Source organism: Oncorhynchus gorbuscha, linkage group LG12 (assembly GCF_021184085.1).
Source record: "Oncorhynchus gorbuscha isolate QuinsamMale2020 ecotype Even-year linkage group LG12, OgorEven_v1.0, whole genome shotgun sequence".
Classification (NCBI taxonomy): domain Eukaryota; kingdom Metazoa; phylum Chordata; class Actinopteri; order Salmoniformes; family Salmonidae; genus Oncorhynchus; species Oncorhynchus gorbuscha.
Window position 1 is genome coordinate 34,002,475 of NC_060184.1, and position 17,527 is coordinate 34,020,001.

A 17,527-nucleotide genomic window follows, 5' to 3' on the forward strand; every position below is an offset into this window, starting at 1 on the left:
CGCCACACGGCTCTGGCACTCAACCCTTAAATCAATTATCCCAACACTACAGCCTCTACTGTATCTCATTTTCTCCAGCCCTGTCTCTCTCGCAAACACACACTCACATACAGTGCCTTGCGAAAGTATTCGGCCCCGTGAACTTTGCGACCTTTTGCCACATTTCAGGCTTCAAACATAAAGATATAAATCTGTATTTTTTTGTGAAGAATCAACAACAAGTGGGACACAATCATGAAGTGGAACGACATTTATTGGATATTTCAAACTTTTTTAACAAATCAAAAACTGAAAAATTGGGCGTGCAAAATTATGTGAATTACCTCATGAAGCTGGTTGAGAGAATGCCAAGATTGTTCAAAGTAGCCACCCTTTGCCTTGATGACAGCTTTGCACAATCTAAAATAAAAATTGTTTAACACTTTTGGGGGGGTTACTAGATGATTCTACATAGTTTGATGTCTTCACTATTATTCTACAATGTAGAAAATAGTTTTCAAAAATAAGAAAACCCCTTCAATGAGTAGGTGCACTAAAACGTTTGACCAGTAGTATATATATAATATATATATATATATATATATATATATATATATATATATATATATATATACACACACACACAAACACAAATGCAGACACAGCCGTATCAAGGCTGCCAGCGCCATAACGTGTCAATTTTGGGGGCAGTGTGACTCACCTTCTCCTCTCGCTCCATGCCAAAAACACGCAACATACACTCACCTCTCCCCCTCCACATCCCTCCCTCCCATGTTCCTTCTTCCAGATTAGTGTGATGCAGTATCTAAAACCACTGTAATCAAAAAATCCCCCAGGGGATTATTACATGCTAGAAACTAAAGCCATAATAACCTTTGCTTTATTTTTCAGTTCTACTTTGCTTTTTAGCATTCAAATCTTTTATATATATATATATATATATATATATATATATATATATATATATTTATTTATTTTTATTTTTTTATATTTTTTTTTCATTCCTGATACAAACTTAAACGAACAACAACTTGCGGAGACGCACACAAACAAGGACTTCATCTCATCTGCCGAGACCCGCATGTTCACACCCCCACCCCTAGTGCCTGAATTATTGTTTGCCACTTGGCCTTAAAATTGTACCAATTCGTTTTTTCAAATAAATAAATCATTAGATTGTGTTATTGATGCTTTTAGTGTACGTTTTTTTCAAGTTGAGTGACGAGAAGTGAAGCGTCCAACCCATTTGGTATCTCACTACACTCCCATATGCCATGTCTTGAAATATGCAGACTGGCAGAATAAAGGTTTACATCATAATACTTCTAACAGCCAACTTTCTAGCCCCGCCCATAACTTTTGGACTTTATAGCATTCCCAGAAAGCACGGATTATCGAGTCATTATTGGTTTTATACTTAAGACATTACTCTGCCGTTGTGCTGTAGAATTTGTGAATTTTGTCTCTTGTATAATAAATTCTGTAGTTTATACTGGATTAAGTGTATATTTTTGTTAACTGTAATTTATGCTTTCCCTCCATCTTGTGCCATTGTCAGTTCTTTTCAAGTTTTAGTTCCAATAGTTTAAAAAAAGTCGAAAACATTGTCCGTTGGATAGGCTCTCTGCAAGGTTTTGTATATCTTCCCTATCATATGAACACCCTTTTCTGACTCAAATAAGAGTCCCTCAAGGTTTCTCTTATGTCAAAAAGATTTCAAATCGAAATGTCGTGATATGCTATTTTTAATTTGCATGTATTTGAAACTAGCATTCAGTTCTAATGTACCATAGAATATTAATTATGCTACTGGGAAAAAAAAGAGTAAATGTACAGTATTTGGCCAATATATTCCTACTGCGATTTAACCTTGCATTCCTTCTCCCCCACACAAAAAAACAGTGTCAAGTCTGCAGCTTTAAATTAGCATTGGGGGCCTGAAAGAAATTCAATCGTTGAAAAGACCCGCAGCATTTGAGTAAGTGCCTGTAACAAAGTACAAGTGACAAACAAATTGTTCCCTCGCCAATTTGGATCACGTCACCGTGTAAAGGCTAATAAAACAGTACTGCTTTCAAATTAAGCAGAACTACAGCTACAGCAGTGCAACAGTTCGCATTCATCATTAGGACAGTCAGAGGAGGAATTAAATCTCTAAAACACACGTTTTAATTAGATCAGAGTGAGGGTTAATGACTCAAGTGAGTGACGGGTCAAAAAAGAGAGAATACGGAAGCATTCCGGTCCATATAATGATTCTGTGAATGAAGTAAAATATCATTATATATTGTTTTTTATTTGATCCCTGTGCTTCATAATCTAGTGTACCAGCAACATAATTTGTAGCTTTTTGTTATAGAAAAAAAATGTATTTCTAAGAACGTAATATTGCTGAATGGCCAATAAACCTAATTTACGACAACGGTCATCATTAAGCGTCATCCAGCTCTGATCAACATTAGCACCTCTGGTGAACCCAGAACTACTAAGTGAAGAGATAATGATGAGGAGGAAAGAGAAGACCAAATCAGGCGGAAGATAATCTATGCATCTCACAAACACTGGCCTAATTACGTGCATCTTTAAATGGGGTACATACTCAGGATTTTTTTTTTTAACTAGGATAATAATAATTAGCATCCATCCATATAGACTAACCTGGTGCCATCCCCAGGCCACATCTCCATGCTCTGCCCCAGGTGGCCGAGGCGGAGGAGGTGGAGCGCATGGGGAGACTCTAGGAGGTTAGGTGGGCGTCTCGGTCACACTGAGCTTATTCCTGGAAACAAAACTGTGCTCTCGTATGAGCAGAGCATGTAAAATAGCCATGATTTTAGATTATAAAACATATTGTTTGCCAGGAGAAGGGTAGAACAACAGGAATGGGATGGAGAAACGAGGAGAGGAGGAATGAGTGGGGCAGTCTGCCTGCAGTGGGCAAGAAGACATAAACAAACAATAAGATAATCCCCCTCTGGATTAGAAATCGTAACATTTTCAGCACATAATCTTGGCAACTGGCACTCGTCTCAAAAGGACCCTACTGCGTTCAAATTAGTTAATGCTCTAAATGTTCAAAGTGCTTGACAATACAAATCCAATATACTTTGAGAGTAAATATAAAAATATAAATAAATTACTTATCCTCAAATTATAGATAGGGAACACTTGTCGAGTTTAAAATGTGTTATTTTTAACACTAAGTGTTAACGCATATTCCAATCATGCAGGCCTAGATTGAAGTAAACACTTCCAACACTTAACACTGACAAAACTTCCTCTTATAAAACGATGCTTCAACCCTTAACACTTTCAGTGAGGCCCCCAAAGGATTCTGCTAGCTGTGGCTGGTAATGAGAAACAGACACTCAAACTCCATTGGGCCAAATGTGTCACAAAGAAACTATAAATAGCCGGAAACACAACCTTCCAAAGTGTCTGTTACCTTGTGTCACCCTCAGAGTGTTTAAAGATGCAACGTCCCCTGTTTTAGGGATCTGCGTTGTTCTGGTACCAGTTCCGACTGCCATTTTCGCTTAATCTGTGAACACCATAGATGGAAATGGCTTGCTTGAGCGTTAGCCCTGATTCTCATGGACCCAGGAGTATGTATCTTCTGCCTTTGTGAAGCAGGATGGGAAATCTGACACCATTTGAAGCTGGGATGTCCCTCCTACCATTTCATTCACTCTTCCGACTGTTCATTAACTACTGTCTGAACCCTTCATCACAGCCACTAACATCGCAGCGCAGCAGGAGAGCGTGATTTTGTCGCTGTAACACATTCAGGGGTTAAAGTAAGGCGGTACGGTTCGGTAAAATAAATAGTGGGGATATGCTGTACCAGTAAAACGTGAGCCTGTCACAATTAATACAACACCATTATTTAACATTATGGCATGTCAGCAGGGATCCTCAACTAGATTCAGTGAGCGTATGGTCAGGGTGCCGGAACATAATTACAAATCATTTGTAGACTGCAAGAATCACAAATAGATAACATTTTTGACAAACACATGATCATTTCAAACTTAGCTTACATTTGTATATGATCATGTGTCTCCATTTAGAATGGGAATAATTGGACACAGATTTGCTAAATTAAAATAACTGATGTTTTTACAATCTTTTATGTCCAGCGAGGAAAATCTTTAAAAAAATATATATACATCACTTTTTGTTCAGAAGACTTGGGGGGGACAAATAAAACAGCCACAAGTTGGGTAACCCTGATGAATACTTCAGCAAAGCCTGCAAAAATACTACAGTGAATACTATAGTATTTATACCATAGTATACTAAAGCATTTTTCCATGTGGGTATGTTATCAAAACAAGAACATAAGGCATAAAGGCTTCATAATTCATAAAGATCATGTTAACTGACTGATATTCTCTCAGATCAAAACGTAAAAAGATCTCCTAAGCCTGTGTTAACCTTATTTTCTGTATTTATCCCAAAACCCCATTCTTTCCCCATGAATTTCCCCCATAGGAATGGCTGAACGAACCAGAGGTAACTCATGGCAACTCATATAACACTAATCAGGGTTCAAATAATAAATACAAAACTATTGCCATGGTCGACAGTAGTTTTCTCCAGTGATGGGAGCATACCTGGCTCTGTGCAGTTCTTCGACTCGGTCTCGTTGTCGGGTTCATGTCCCATGAGCTTCCTTCCCCAATGTTCATGCTTCTCGTGTCCATTGTTTAATGTTATTCCGTACCCTGGAAGAAAAGAGGCATCCTTGCTCACAGAAAATCATAGCCATGTTACATAAAGAAGTTGAGTAACATCAGTGTTATTAAGTACTTCATTAAAAATACTTTAAGATACCCCGAAAAACTGCTTAAGTAGTAACTGTACTTTACTATTTATACATTTGACAAATTCTACTCCACTACATTCCTAAATAACATGTTTTACTCCCATACATTTTCCTTCACACCCAAAAGTCCTTTTAACATTTTGAATGCTCACGCAGGAGAGCAATATGATTGTATTCACACACCGAGCAATATAACGCGTTGTCATCCCTACTGCCTCCGATCTGGCAAATTCATCACTAAACACAAATACTGCCTTTTTTGTAAATAATGTCAGAGAGTTCCCCTGGCTGTCCGAAAAAAAAAACAACGTGCCATCTGGTTTGCTTAATATAAAGAATTTGATGTATAGCATCCAGATACTTTTCAAATTTTACCAAAGTATTATTTTACTGGGTGACTCTGCATCATTTTCTATTAAGGCATCTTTACTTTTACTCAATGACAATTGAGTACTTTTTCTCACCACTGAGTAACATTGAACGAGACATAACCAATGTATCTGTGAAAAAGGTGCTGAAAAAAACAGATGCATTCATGGGGCGGCAAGGGTAGCCTAGTGGTTAGAGCGTTGGACTAGTAACCGGAAGGTTGCAAGTTCAAACCCCCGAGCTGACAAGGTACAAATATGCCCCTGAACAGGCAGTTAAGCCACCGTCATTGAAAATAAGAATTTGTTAACTGACTTGCCTAGTTAAATAAAGGTGACATAAGTAAATACAATGAATTTCCCCCATCCTTTCAGGTTTGAATGTTAAGTGTTTCAAGTGGGATGAATACAAAATGAGAACTTTTAATTCCCGATTACTGGATGCAAATCACCCATACACAGGGCCAACTTGTGACGCTTCTGGCTTTCCATCAGTCATTTCTCAAAGGTTTTCAATGAGATTGGAATGTGCAAAGAACCCAGATTTACAAACTGTCAGTGTTTGTAACCCCAGTTAGATTATGGGCTCACTGATTTCAACCACCAACAGAAAAGGAACTGTATGACTGACTAACCTTTCCCTTAGGGTATTGATTTTTGGTCAAGTCACGGTCAAGAACTGAACAGACCATCCAGACTCAAGCTTTGAGTTAAGACATTAAGATGTGTTACGACATCTGAATTCTATAAGAGATAGCAGCCTCGGGATGAAGCCATGATAATTGCGAGGCAGAACAAGCTAGGTGCTTGAAAACCAAAACGAATTTGCTTCCCCGAAGCAGATGAAGACATTACCCCATGTCATTTCGACGTGGGTAATTGGGTAATATTTGTTTGAGCCGTTGATCAATGAGATGACAACCTATATTCACCCACTCAAAAATGTAGATAAATCTCCAATGTGTTGTCACTATGCTTTCAACCATCTAAAAAGCACAACCAAATTCCAATGGAAAAACAAAAAAAAGTCTGATTTTTGGTGTAGTTGTCACCCAAATGTCTATCACTGCGTTTCAACCATTTAAAAGCACAGCAAAGTTCAAATGAGAATACAAGATATTTTGGTTATTTATACAGATATCACAGGGCTACATCTAATAAAAGAACCAAATGTGTATTTTTCTATCCTTTATTTAACTAGGCATGTCAGTTAAGAACAAATTCTTAATTACAATGATGGCCTACCCCAGCCAAACTCTAACAACCCTGGGGCAATTGCGAGCTGCCCTATGAGACTCCAAATTGTGGCTGGTTGTGATACAGCCTGGAATCGAACCAGGATCTGTAGTGGTGCCTCTAGCACTGAGATGCAGTGCCTTAGACCACTGCACCACTAGGAAGTTCAAAAAAGGCTATTTGTTGTGTTTCAAAAGTGATGTTGAATTGTGTTTGGTTGTCAACGCAACCAAATATCAACATTTGAAGGAGATGTATTTTCTGCTTGAATTAGTTCTCTGTGCCACTGATTTATTATGGCATTAATTCCAGTTTGACTACAAATGAATAAGTTATAGAGTAGGACCAAATCAAATCAAACTTTAAATGCACTTTTAAAACTGAAGTTTGATTTGATTTAGTCCTATTCTTTAACTTAGATTTTTGGTTGAGATGGAGATGTGAATCCAACATACACACTGTATACAAAACATTAAGAACACCTGCTATTTCCATAACATAGACTGACCAGGTGAAAGCTTTGATCCCTTATTGATGTCACTTGTTAAATCCACGTCAAAACAGAGTAGATGAAGGGGAGGAGATAGGTTAAAGAGAGTTTATTAAACCGTGAGACAATTGAGACATGGATTGTGTATGTGTGCCATTCAGAGGGTGAATGGGCAAGACAAAACGTGGACGTGCTTTTGAACGGGGTCTGGTAGAAAGTGCCACACGTTGCGGTTTGTGTCAAGAACTGCAACGCTGCTGGGTTTTTCACACTCAACAGTTTCCTGTGTGTATCAAGAATGGTGCACCATCCAAAGGACATCCAGCCAACTTGATGACTGTGGGAAGCATTGACGTCAACATGGGTCAGCATCCCTGTGGAGCACTTTCAACACATTGTAGAGTCCATGCCCCGGCGAATTAAGGTTGTTCTGAGAGCAAAATTTTGACATTTTGTTGTGTTGACAACCAAACACAACTCAATAATATCATTAAATATCATCAAATTTGAAAATCAACCAGAGCTTGAAGCCCTAGGCCTATTGTATTGTCCATTTTTAGTTGATTTCTGCGTTGAATTCAAACAATTGCTGTTGATGACGTTTCAAATGCTACAGTATATAGGCCTAAATAGCATCATTGATGATTGATACAAGTGTGGACAAATTGAATTTGCTCTGTTAAACGTATTACCCTTGAGGATGACTTTGATAGTAGCAGTGAATCTAATTCGTTTTTAAGTGATGATCTCTCAATCACTCTCACAATAGCACATTGGTAATAGTCAGTAACAAATGTCATAGCCAAGCAGAACTGAGCTTGGTTAAAACCTTAAATGGGAGACCAAAGGGTAGCTGTAGATCAGGTATAGGCAACTTTGATGGGAATGTAATTCTGTGCGTTTTGCTGCAATTTGACATATTTTGCAACAGTGCGAAGAGATAAAGTAACAGTTTTACAGGTAATTCCCTGCAATTCTACACATTTTGCCATAGGGTGGAGACAAATGTTTGCAATTTTTTTACGTTTTTTAACTTAGTAGGAAAAAAAAACGAAATACATTGAAGTTATTCAAAGGTGCATTCATTTGCTCAAGTTAATCATAATGCATTAGTGATTCATATTTACATGCAACCTTCTGAAACGGAAAAGGAATGCCCCCATCGGTGTGTTGTGCGAGGTGTTTGCATGCGTATGTCTAGTCTTCACTTTGTGTAGCCGTTAGCGTCAATGCTAATGATAACTGTCTGCTGGTAGATGGAAAAGCTTTCCCAAAAACCTTCTCAATTAAATGCTAACTACAAAGTAGCCCATGTCTATCTGGCAGAATGATATCATGAATATTTGCATCAGTCCAGTGGCCATTTGTTTTGCAAACTCTGCAATCACATGAGTGCTACAGAAACACTAGTCTCTGGCTGGTGCTCACGTACATTAAATGGTAACTACACTCAAAATTCAACGTGTATTTTTTTCCCCAGACCTCAAAGGTGGTCTCCTGATCTGGTTTAAGCATTGTGGTGGACCTAGAACATCCAATTGTTTTGCTTTTCTCAAAATGGTGTCGGCAAAAAAGCTGGCAATACTAGGAAAACTGAAACCAGGGAAAAACAAAACGGAATTTTGGAAAAAGATTCACAGAATCAGGAAAGAAATCGAGCAGATTTTATAGGGCCCTGTTAGGACTACAGAGAGAGAGAGAGAAACAGGCATAATCATCCTGCAACTCAGTCCAATTAGCTGGCGAGTGAGATGAACCAATGACACCCATCAATCTCTGCCAACTTCCTGTGCCACGAACGGCTCCCACACAAACACGGCTCCTCTCTGCCTTCCTGCCCTGACACTGCTGAGACATCCCAGTGCCATCTCCCTCACCATCACCCTACAACACACACACACACACACACACCTGTCAGACCAGGCCCTAGCTCTGTAACCACCTGGCGTACTCTCAAAAGTACTCGACCTTCCCCATCTCCATTATGGAGACATACCCTGCTCCAACCAAAATGGGTGACAGAGAGACCTAAACCTTAAGTAATCCATCACTCAATTCCCATCCATCTGGCCATATTCTGTTGGCACTACATTTGTCACAGACAAACAACCCCAGAGTACTCCCATCCATAAAAACAGGAGTCAGAAAAGAGACATGGGCATATTATGACATTACGAATGCCTGGTTCCTATTCTTATGGTGATTTGGGATTGAGAGCAATATGGAGAGCAGTCAGATGCGTTCAGAGGGGATTAGGGAGGGGGGAGAATTAAAGAGATAATGGAGGGGGGGTGAGGGGTTACACCTGTATTTCTCTCTGATCAAACACCTGCCTCCAACATCTGCCTCGCCTCACAAAAGGCGATGTCAAACATGAGACGTGTCCAATCATGGTAGGCATTCACACAGCATGCTCTCTTATCAAATACCCTCTTATGGTGACAATCACAGCACACGGTGCACAGGTCATTCAACCTTGATTAAATGCAAAAAAAGGCAAGCCATTACTGACCATAAAGCTTTAACTTTGGTCCCCTTAGAGCCCGCCTTTTGGAAATAAGAGATTTGCGGCAAGCTTGTCTGTATATCACTCCAGAATAATCGTTTAAGCCTCTTGTTGTTTCTAATGTAATTAATAAAAACTCCAACATATCAGTGCGGTCGGACATAGGCCTAGAGTACATAACATAATGAGGCGATTTATGGTGGGTTTCTGCGCTCAGGGGCCTGAGTGGATGCAGATGGGCATGTTCCACTACTGGGTTGGAGAGGTGGAGGGTCACGGCAGAGAGGAAGAAGCGAAGGGAGAGGTTTCTCCGCCCAAAATCTGTCGACAAAATATAAGCCCACAAAGTAAGGAATTTTTGAATGGAGGTCAATGAGAGTGTTGAATTTGGTCAGCAAAATAGGTCATTACTAATTTACTAGGTGAGGCTTATTTGATCGAATAGAAGTTAAAAAATTGTTAGGACTGTTGTCACGTTCAAAATAACTAGGAACTACAGTAGGAACTCTGAACTAGGAAATCTCCGACATCCGACATCAGTGCGTTCAAGACAACTGGGAACTGTCTTTCAACTCGGAATTCCAAGTCAGAAACTCGGGCATCTTTTTAGAGCTCAGATTTCCGACATGAAGATCACTGATTTAACCTAGTTTTTTTTGTTGTTGTTCCCGAGGTGTCTTGAAAGCACCATAAAGCCCATGTGGTGTTATTGTGAAGGGTAATGTCACTCTACAGGACTCCAAATGCTACCAATTACCCTAGGCCACACCCCTTCCGACCAAACCTGTTCCCACTCTCTTAATCACCTGTCCTCTACATGTTTCACTCTCCAGTTCCCTTTGTAAACCGCATGCTTTAGTTTGCCCTATCCTTCCACTGGCCATGACTGATCAAGTGCCTTTTCATTTACAGTACCAGTGAATAGTTTGAACACACCTACTCATTCTATTGGTTTTCTTAATTTTTACTATTTTCTACATTGTGAAGAAAATAGTGAAGACATCACAACTATGAAATAACACATGTGGAATCATGTAGTAACCAAAGAAAAGTGTTAAACAAACCAAAATATATTTTATATTTGAGATTCTTCAAAATTAGCAACCGTTGCCTTGATGACAGCTTTGCACAGTCTTGGCATTCTCTCAACCATCTTCATGAGGCCTCCACAATCACCCGACCTCAACCCAAGTGAGATAGTTTGGGATGAGTTGGACCGCAGAGTGAAGGAAAAGCAGCCAACAAGTGCTCAGCATATGTGGGAACTCCTTCAAGACTGTTGGAAAAGCATTCCTCGTGAGGCTGGTTGAGAGAATGCCACGAATTTGCAAAGCTGTCATCAAGGGGGTTACTATATGATTCCATTAATGTTATTTCATAGTTTTGATTTCTTCACTATTATTCTACAATGTCTAAAATAGTTTAAAAAATAAAGAAAAACCATGGAATGAGTAGGTGTGTCCAAACTCTTGACTGGTACTGTATATATTTATTCTCTGAGAAAAGTGTTGAATACAATGCATGTTATGCTGTTTAAACTGGTCATATCCCTTATATCCATCACTCATGTTATGCTGTTTAAACTGGTCATATCCCTTATATCCATGCGAATGCCCCCCCCCCCCCCCCCCCATGTGCCTCTGTTCAACTGTGTATACTAACTACCCTTAAAACTGCATTTCTCGTCTCTCTCTCCTTTATTGCATTCTGACCGATGTGCCAAGGTGACAGCAGAAATCCTAAACCAGTCAGACCTTAAAAAAAAAAACTTCCAGTCCTTTGTTTAAGTTCTGCTCTCAGAGCTTAGTGTCAATCCTAAACACTACTGCCCATAGAAAGGATGACTGACATCCATTGGTCATTTGTAATTGATCTAGGGTGAAATCTCTATTGCTGTCATAACAAAATGTCAGTGACAGTGCTTATCAGTCACATGTTCTGTTCAAAAGCAAACGGACAGGGCTACTTGTCTGATTACATATTCCTAATGTGTTGGCAACTCATTCTGAATGTTCACACGTGCCCGAGGTGATTTATGACAGGTGCGTGGGGACCCATAACCTTTGGTTTTTGGGCATGTCACACACATGGTCAGCCATCCAACTTAAAGAGCGACTGATCACACCGAATTTCAGTCTTGGGTGTGGTTTGATGTGACAGTTAAAGGTTTGTCTCTCATGAGACACCATATGAAAAAAAAACAGTATAATTTCCCCAAAACAGTCCATGAATATAGGATAACTCCAGAAATGGAGGTTTTTGCTGAAATGTAATTTGCACAATTTTACATGAAGGTGTTTGGTGCAGTATTTCCCAAGTTAAATGCATGATGTGTTTATGTATCTGCTGTGCTGATGGGCAGGTCTGCCTCACACTGTTCTGCAGTAGGATTGGATAGAGTCCAATCATTTCAGCTGTGTATCCCGTGAGTGGGCAAATAAGCTATGTCCAACTAAACCTACCCCTCAAGTCAAGTCATGACTAACTCACTAAACTCTTTTGGACAAGACTGACTTTCTGAACAAAATGATCCTATTTACACTTGTCTCTTTTGACAAGAGAATAAATGTTTCTAATAATCAATGCCACAGGCTAAATTGCCACGGTGTACAGCCTACCATATAGCCCAGGAATGGGCAACTCAGTCGGGGTCTAAACTTACTATTGAGTTAGAATAGTAGAATATACACAAGGTGCAAGTTTTGAAATGTGGTTGTGCATCAGCAGATTATCTTATTTCACTCACTCAAACAGTCAATGTCAGCTAACATTTTTTAGATTGTTAAATTAGTCTAGCCAACAATCTAAACTTGTAGTAATCACATCCAAATTAACGACCAGGCATGAAGGGCAAGAGCCCAGGGGCCCAGACCCCTATAGATTTTGTTAGTCACTCGCTCAGATAATTTTAACTTGAGATAAGTCATGGCAAAATGTGTAGAATTTCAGGAAATGTTATAAAATTGCTAAATGTTCTCGCAGCCCCATGGTAAAAATATATACAATTGCTGTAAAGGAGGGCCCAAAAGGCTAGAGCCGGCCCTGTCCAGTGTGCAATGATGTGTGAAGCCCAGGGCGAGACACGATGATGCCAGCATTACCACAGCCTACGCTCATTCTCTCTCAAACGCTGAGCGACTGATGGGCCAGGTTGGTTGCTCTCGTTTTGCCATAGGGTGACAACGCTCAAACCAAATGTTACCAACACACACAATAACATATTGTTGAGGTTCTATGACAGCCTACATCCGAGGTGATGTATATGGTTGTCGAGGTGTAAACCACCTTGCACGCTTCTTAACGTGTTGCAGCCGCGCACACTGCGGCATACGGAAAGACCAACGCATAATCGTACACGATGAAGAAAAATTATAGTGACCCATATCACAGAGGTATCCTCACAATTAATATGAGTGTTGTCATGAGAGCGTTGGGTCATAATGCCGAGGCAAACAGCCACTGCATCGACATTGAGACTAAATGCAGAGTTTTTCAAAGCCTCGCGACATTGTTATAAACCATCACTTCACTAAGCATTTTGCACTGAATAATTATGAGCAATAACCATGCACTTTATCAGTGGTTCCAATTTTATCTCAACATGGTTTGATGCAGATGAATATCTAGAAATGCTGGGGGGGGGGCACCATAAATGATTCGGACAATGCTTTGCTTGCATGTCCTTGAAAATGTATTTTTATAAGCGTGGTGAAAGACAATTCTCGGTATATAACTAATGGCTAGCTGGCTAGAGGGTGCACTATTACACCGCAGAATTCTCAGCTGTCCTCCCTGCCCCGCGTTTCTCAGCAGTTTTCCCGGCTCACACTCACCTGTCTTTGTCAGCAATACTGACATGCTCCATGCCATGCAGAGGACACTGCAGAGAAAACACACTTGCACGAAAAGCATCTCTCTCCTCCTGCGAACTTTGAAAATCTTTGTGATTATGGTCTTTTTCGAGACGCTCTTGTTCTCGTCCCGGTCCATGGCTGCAGCACGGCCAAACGGGGACTTAATGTCCTTGCCTCACTGCGGACGGGAGATACGGAAGGAATTGCCCGTTTTCGCGGCTTCACACAGAACAGGCTCGGGACGCGGTCCTCATTTCAAGTGGCCGGGGCGCAGATGCGAAGTAGTGGGGCGGTCAGTTTGGATGAGCTACCTAGACAATGTTGTTCAGCTGTTGGATTGCTAGAACAGCGCGTGAAAATTCCGTGCCTACACAACAGGCAATGAATGACAAGGCGGTCAATTCCGAAGGACTCCAATCAATTCAGCGTGTATCTCGCAAACCCCAGATTCTGACCTTTACGTTTAAGCAAATAAGCTACCATGGCATTTGAAATTAATTGGGGGCTATTCCGGGTTGCCTTCAAAGTAGCCTTCAATGTTCTACTGGATGTACATTTAAAGCATCCTCTTCAGTTAAATGATTCAACTACATATGGCCGCAGAACTGTGCGCACCCGACTGGTTCCAATTAATACACGGCGTAAGAGCGCAATCGGATTTCATCAAGGTTAGACTAATTGTTACATTCGGGTAGCAGTCATGTCACATCGTTCGAAAACCTTCCCTTAAATTCGTAGAGCAGAATAATAAGCGTGCGGATGATGGGACTATGGTCAACTCCGTCGCTCCAGGTGCAGTTTTCCTTTAAGCTACAGTCTACGGTCCATTTAAAACACCTCGCCGGATTCCTCCAACTGCAACTTTTCCGCGGGTGTCATGTGCAGACACGTGATAGTTTGCGGCAATGGATAATATTATTGTCTTTTACTCGGTTACAACTGAACTGAAAACACTGGACTATCGACCTTGAAATCCTGACAGCAGCTCATCGACCACTCCGAAATAAAACTTGTGTTTCTTTGACCAAAAAAAAGCACCTTTGTAATGAATCATTGCATGCGTATCATCGTATTTGCGTAGTGAAATTGAGCCGTAGCAGTGCTTACAGAAGTTGCGTATCTTTAGTAGCCTAGGTCCAGGAAAGAAATTGCTTTTTTCAATGACACATTTCATGCACTTCTATGTAAATTTGCATGACTGGAGACTTTGGCATAATATTTTTAATAGCCTACTGCACAAATTATTGTAATGACAGGCTAATTTGACAAACTGAGATCAAACAAAACAACCTCCTCTTGAATCCATCAACAGCCTACTGTAGGCCTAGGTGTGTGTTGACAATTATTGTACAATATGAGGAAGAATGTATCATCCCAAAAAAGCTTTCCAGTTTCACTGACTCGCCCAATGATGTGCTGCTCACTGGCCTTACCGATGCGCTTGTGCCAAAATACTCTCACTTGAAGAACAAACAATGTTCGCTCAATAGGCCTATTTGGATGTTGATAAAATAATTTGGTAGCTTACAGCAGACAGATTCACATTTTATTTTCAGCAGGAGTCATTTCCTTTCCAACATGTGTTTTCCCGTCATTGTATTTGAAATATTACGAAAGGCCTGTTTTGTCAGAATGCTGTTCACTGACAGATTTAAGGTGCAATCCCGACTGCAGGATATGCCTTGTTATTGGGAGACAGACAATCCACAGCTAGGCTAATTTTAAAAGAAGCTATTGATCCTCTGTGGCTAAATTATAGCCCTACATGTGGTGTAGTAGGTTATTCCGAATTACATTTCTTTCAGACTGCAGTTATTCTATAATTTTGACACATTTATTTCAATTTATCAGGGGTGCTGCAGCACCTCCAGCCCCTTTCCCCCGCTATGATTCTATAAGGAAATCAATTATGAAGCGCTGCTGCGCATAGGCTATCAGCCAACCAGACCGAATGGTGTAAATTGAATGTTAATCATATCTTATGCTGCTGTGGCAGTACTGTTTATATTTAAACTAGATAGCTAGCAACACACACACACACACGAACGGTGACCCGCGTCACAATGCATGTTTGGATACCAGGCTGCAATCTCCATTCAGGGCAGACCAACGGACGGGATAGGGGTAGACTTTGGTGCAGTGAGTTCAGAACAACGGAACAAATAAATGTATACCAAAAATATATAATTATATCACTACCCAAAAGGGCACTTGGCGAGTGGGAGAGCGAACGGGGAAGGTGCCTGCCCGATAACATAGTGCTGAATTGGAAAAACCCAATCTAATTTCTGTCTGCATCTATCCTGAGCAGCATCCACACTTTACTAACTGACTGACCCTGGCCACTGGGATATTCACAGTTTGATATACTAAACTCAGCAAAAAAAAGAAACGTCCCCTTTTCAGGACCCTCTATTTCAAAGATAATTGGTAAAAATCAAAATAACTTCACAGATCTGCATTGTAAACAACGTCACCTATGGGCACAAACCCACCGTCGCTGTACCAGACAGGACTGGCAAAAAGTGCTCTTCACTGACGAGTCGCGGTTTTGTCTCACCAGGGGTGATGGTCAGATTCGCGCTTATCGTCAAAGGAATGAGCGTTACACCAAGGCCTGTACTCTGGAGTGGGGTCGATTTGGAGGTGGAGAGGGGCGGTGTGTCACACACAATCCTGACCCCCGGGGCCAGGACTGAGCAGCTAGGAGTTGCCTAAATAGGTATCTCCCCTGACGTGGGCATGTTTAAAATAGAGACTGCTGCTGATGTACAGTATTCCATATGAAGGCAAAACATAAAGTGCGCCGAACCTGGAATATTACATTTTGGCATTTCTCTTACATTTCAAAGATGATTTTTTTTTAAACATGTTTTTTTCTTTGTATTATCTTTTACCAGATCTAATGTGTTATATTCTCTTACATTCATTTCACATTTCCACCATCTTCAAAGTGTTTCCCTTCAAATGGTATCAAGAATATGCATATGCTTGCTTCAGGTCCTGAGGTCATTTTAGACACAAATTGGGAAAAAAAAGGGTCCAACAACTCTTAAACATCAAGTCCAAAGACTTTTGTATTGTCTTTAAGACATCCTCTATATAACATTTCAGCCAGGCCGCTCAGGCAACCCGACCCGCCTACACGCCTGACCCCCTGCTTGTCTAGTCAGTAACTGAACTATCCCCTCCCTAACACTTCCTTTCTTTTTATGTCTCAATGGAATGGTTTGGAAAACAAAAGTTTAATGAAAACACATACACCTTCATATTAACACACAGAAACAGTTCACCCTCCATAGAATTCATATCATAGGCCTAATAGTACTGTAGAGTTCTTTTGACTTGCACACAATATACAGTGGGGAGAACAAGTATTTGAAACACTGCCGATTTTGCAGGTTTTCCCACTTACAAAGCATGTAGAGGTCTGTAATTCTTATCATAGGTACACTTAAACTGCGAGAGACGGAATCTAAAACAAAAATCCAGAAAATTACAATGTATGATTTTAAGTAATTAATTTGCAATTTATTGCATGACATAAGTATTTGATACATCAGAAAAGCAGAACTTATTTGGTATAGAAACCTTGTTTGCAATTATAGAGATCATACGTTTCCTGTAGTTCTTGACCAGGTTTAAACACTGCAGCAGGGATTTTGGTCCACTCCTCCATACAGACCTTCTCCAGATCCTTCAGGTTTTGGGGCTGTCGCTGGGCAATACGGACTTTCAGCTTCCTCCAAAGATTTTCTATTGGGTTCAGGTCTGGAGACTGGCTAGGCCACTCCAGGACCTTTAGATGCTTCTTATGGAGCCACTCCTTAGTCACCCTGGCTGTGTGTTTCAGGTCGTTGTCATGCTGAAAAACCCAGCCACGACCCATATTCAATGCTCTTACTGAGGGAAGGAGGTTGTTGGCCAAGATCTCGCGATACATGGCCCCATCCATCCTCCCCTCCATACGGTGCAGTCGTCCTGTCCCCTTTGCAGAAAAACATCCCCAAAGAATGATGTTTCCACCTCTATGCTTCACAGTTGGGATGGTGTTCTTGGGGTTGTACTCATCCTTCTTCTTCCTCCAAACACGGCAAGTGGAGTTTACACCAAAAAGCTTGATTTTTGTCTCATCAGACCACATGACCTTCTCCCATTCCTCCTCTGGATCATCCAGATGGTCATTGGCAAACTTCAGACGGCCTGGACATGTGCTGGCTTGAGCAGGGGGACCTTGCATGCGCT

General features: G+C 40.7%; 1 protein-coding gene across 2 annotated transcripts in view; it reads right to left on the reverse strand.

The window, feature by feature from the left end:
• The window catches only part of LOC123990905 (sodium/potassium/calcium exchanger 4-like), a 65,370-nt gene extending 51,142 nt beyond the window's left edge, over positions 1 to 14,228 (reverse strand). The window contains exons 1-2 of one of the 2 annotated variants that reach the window (XM_046291914.1): positions 13,262 to 14,228; positions 4,617 to 4,727 (exon numbers count right to left, since the gene is read on the reverse strand). In XM_046291914.1, the coding sequence (XP_046147870.1) occupies positions 4,617 to 4,727; positions 13,262 to 13,418 (268 nt within the window). In that variant the 5' untranslated portion in view covers positions 13,419 to 14,228. The remainder of the gene's footprint in view (positions 1 to 4,616; positions 4,728 to 13,261) is intronic. The other variant, XM_046291913.1, reaches the window with a different exon arrangement.
• Between the last annotated feature and the right edge of the window lie 3,299 nt (positions 14,229 to 17,527).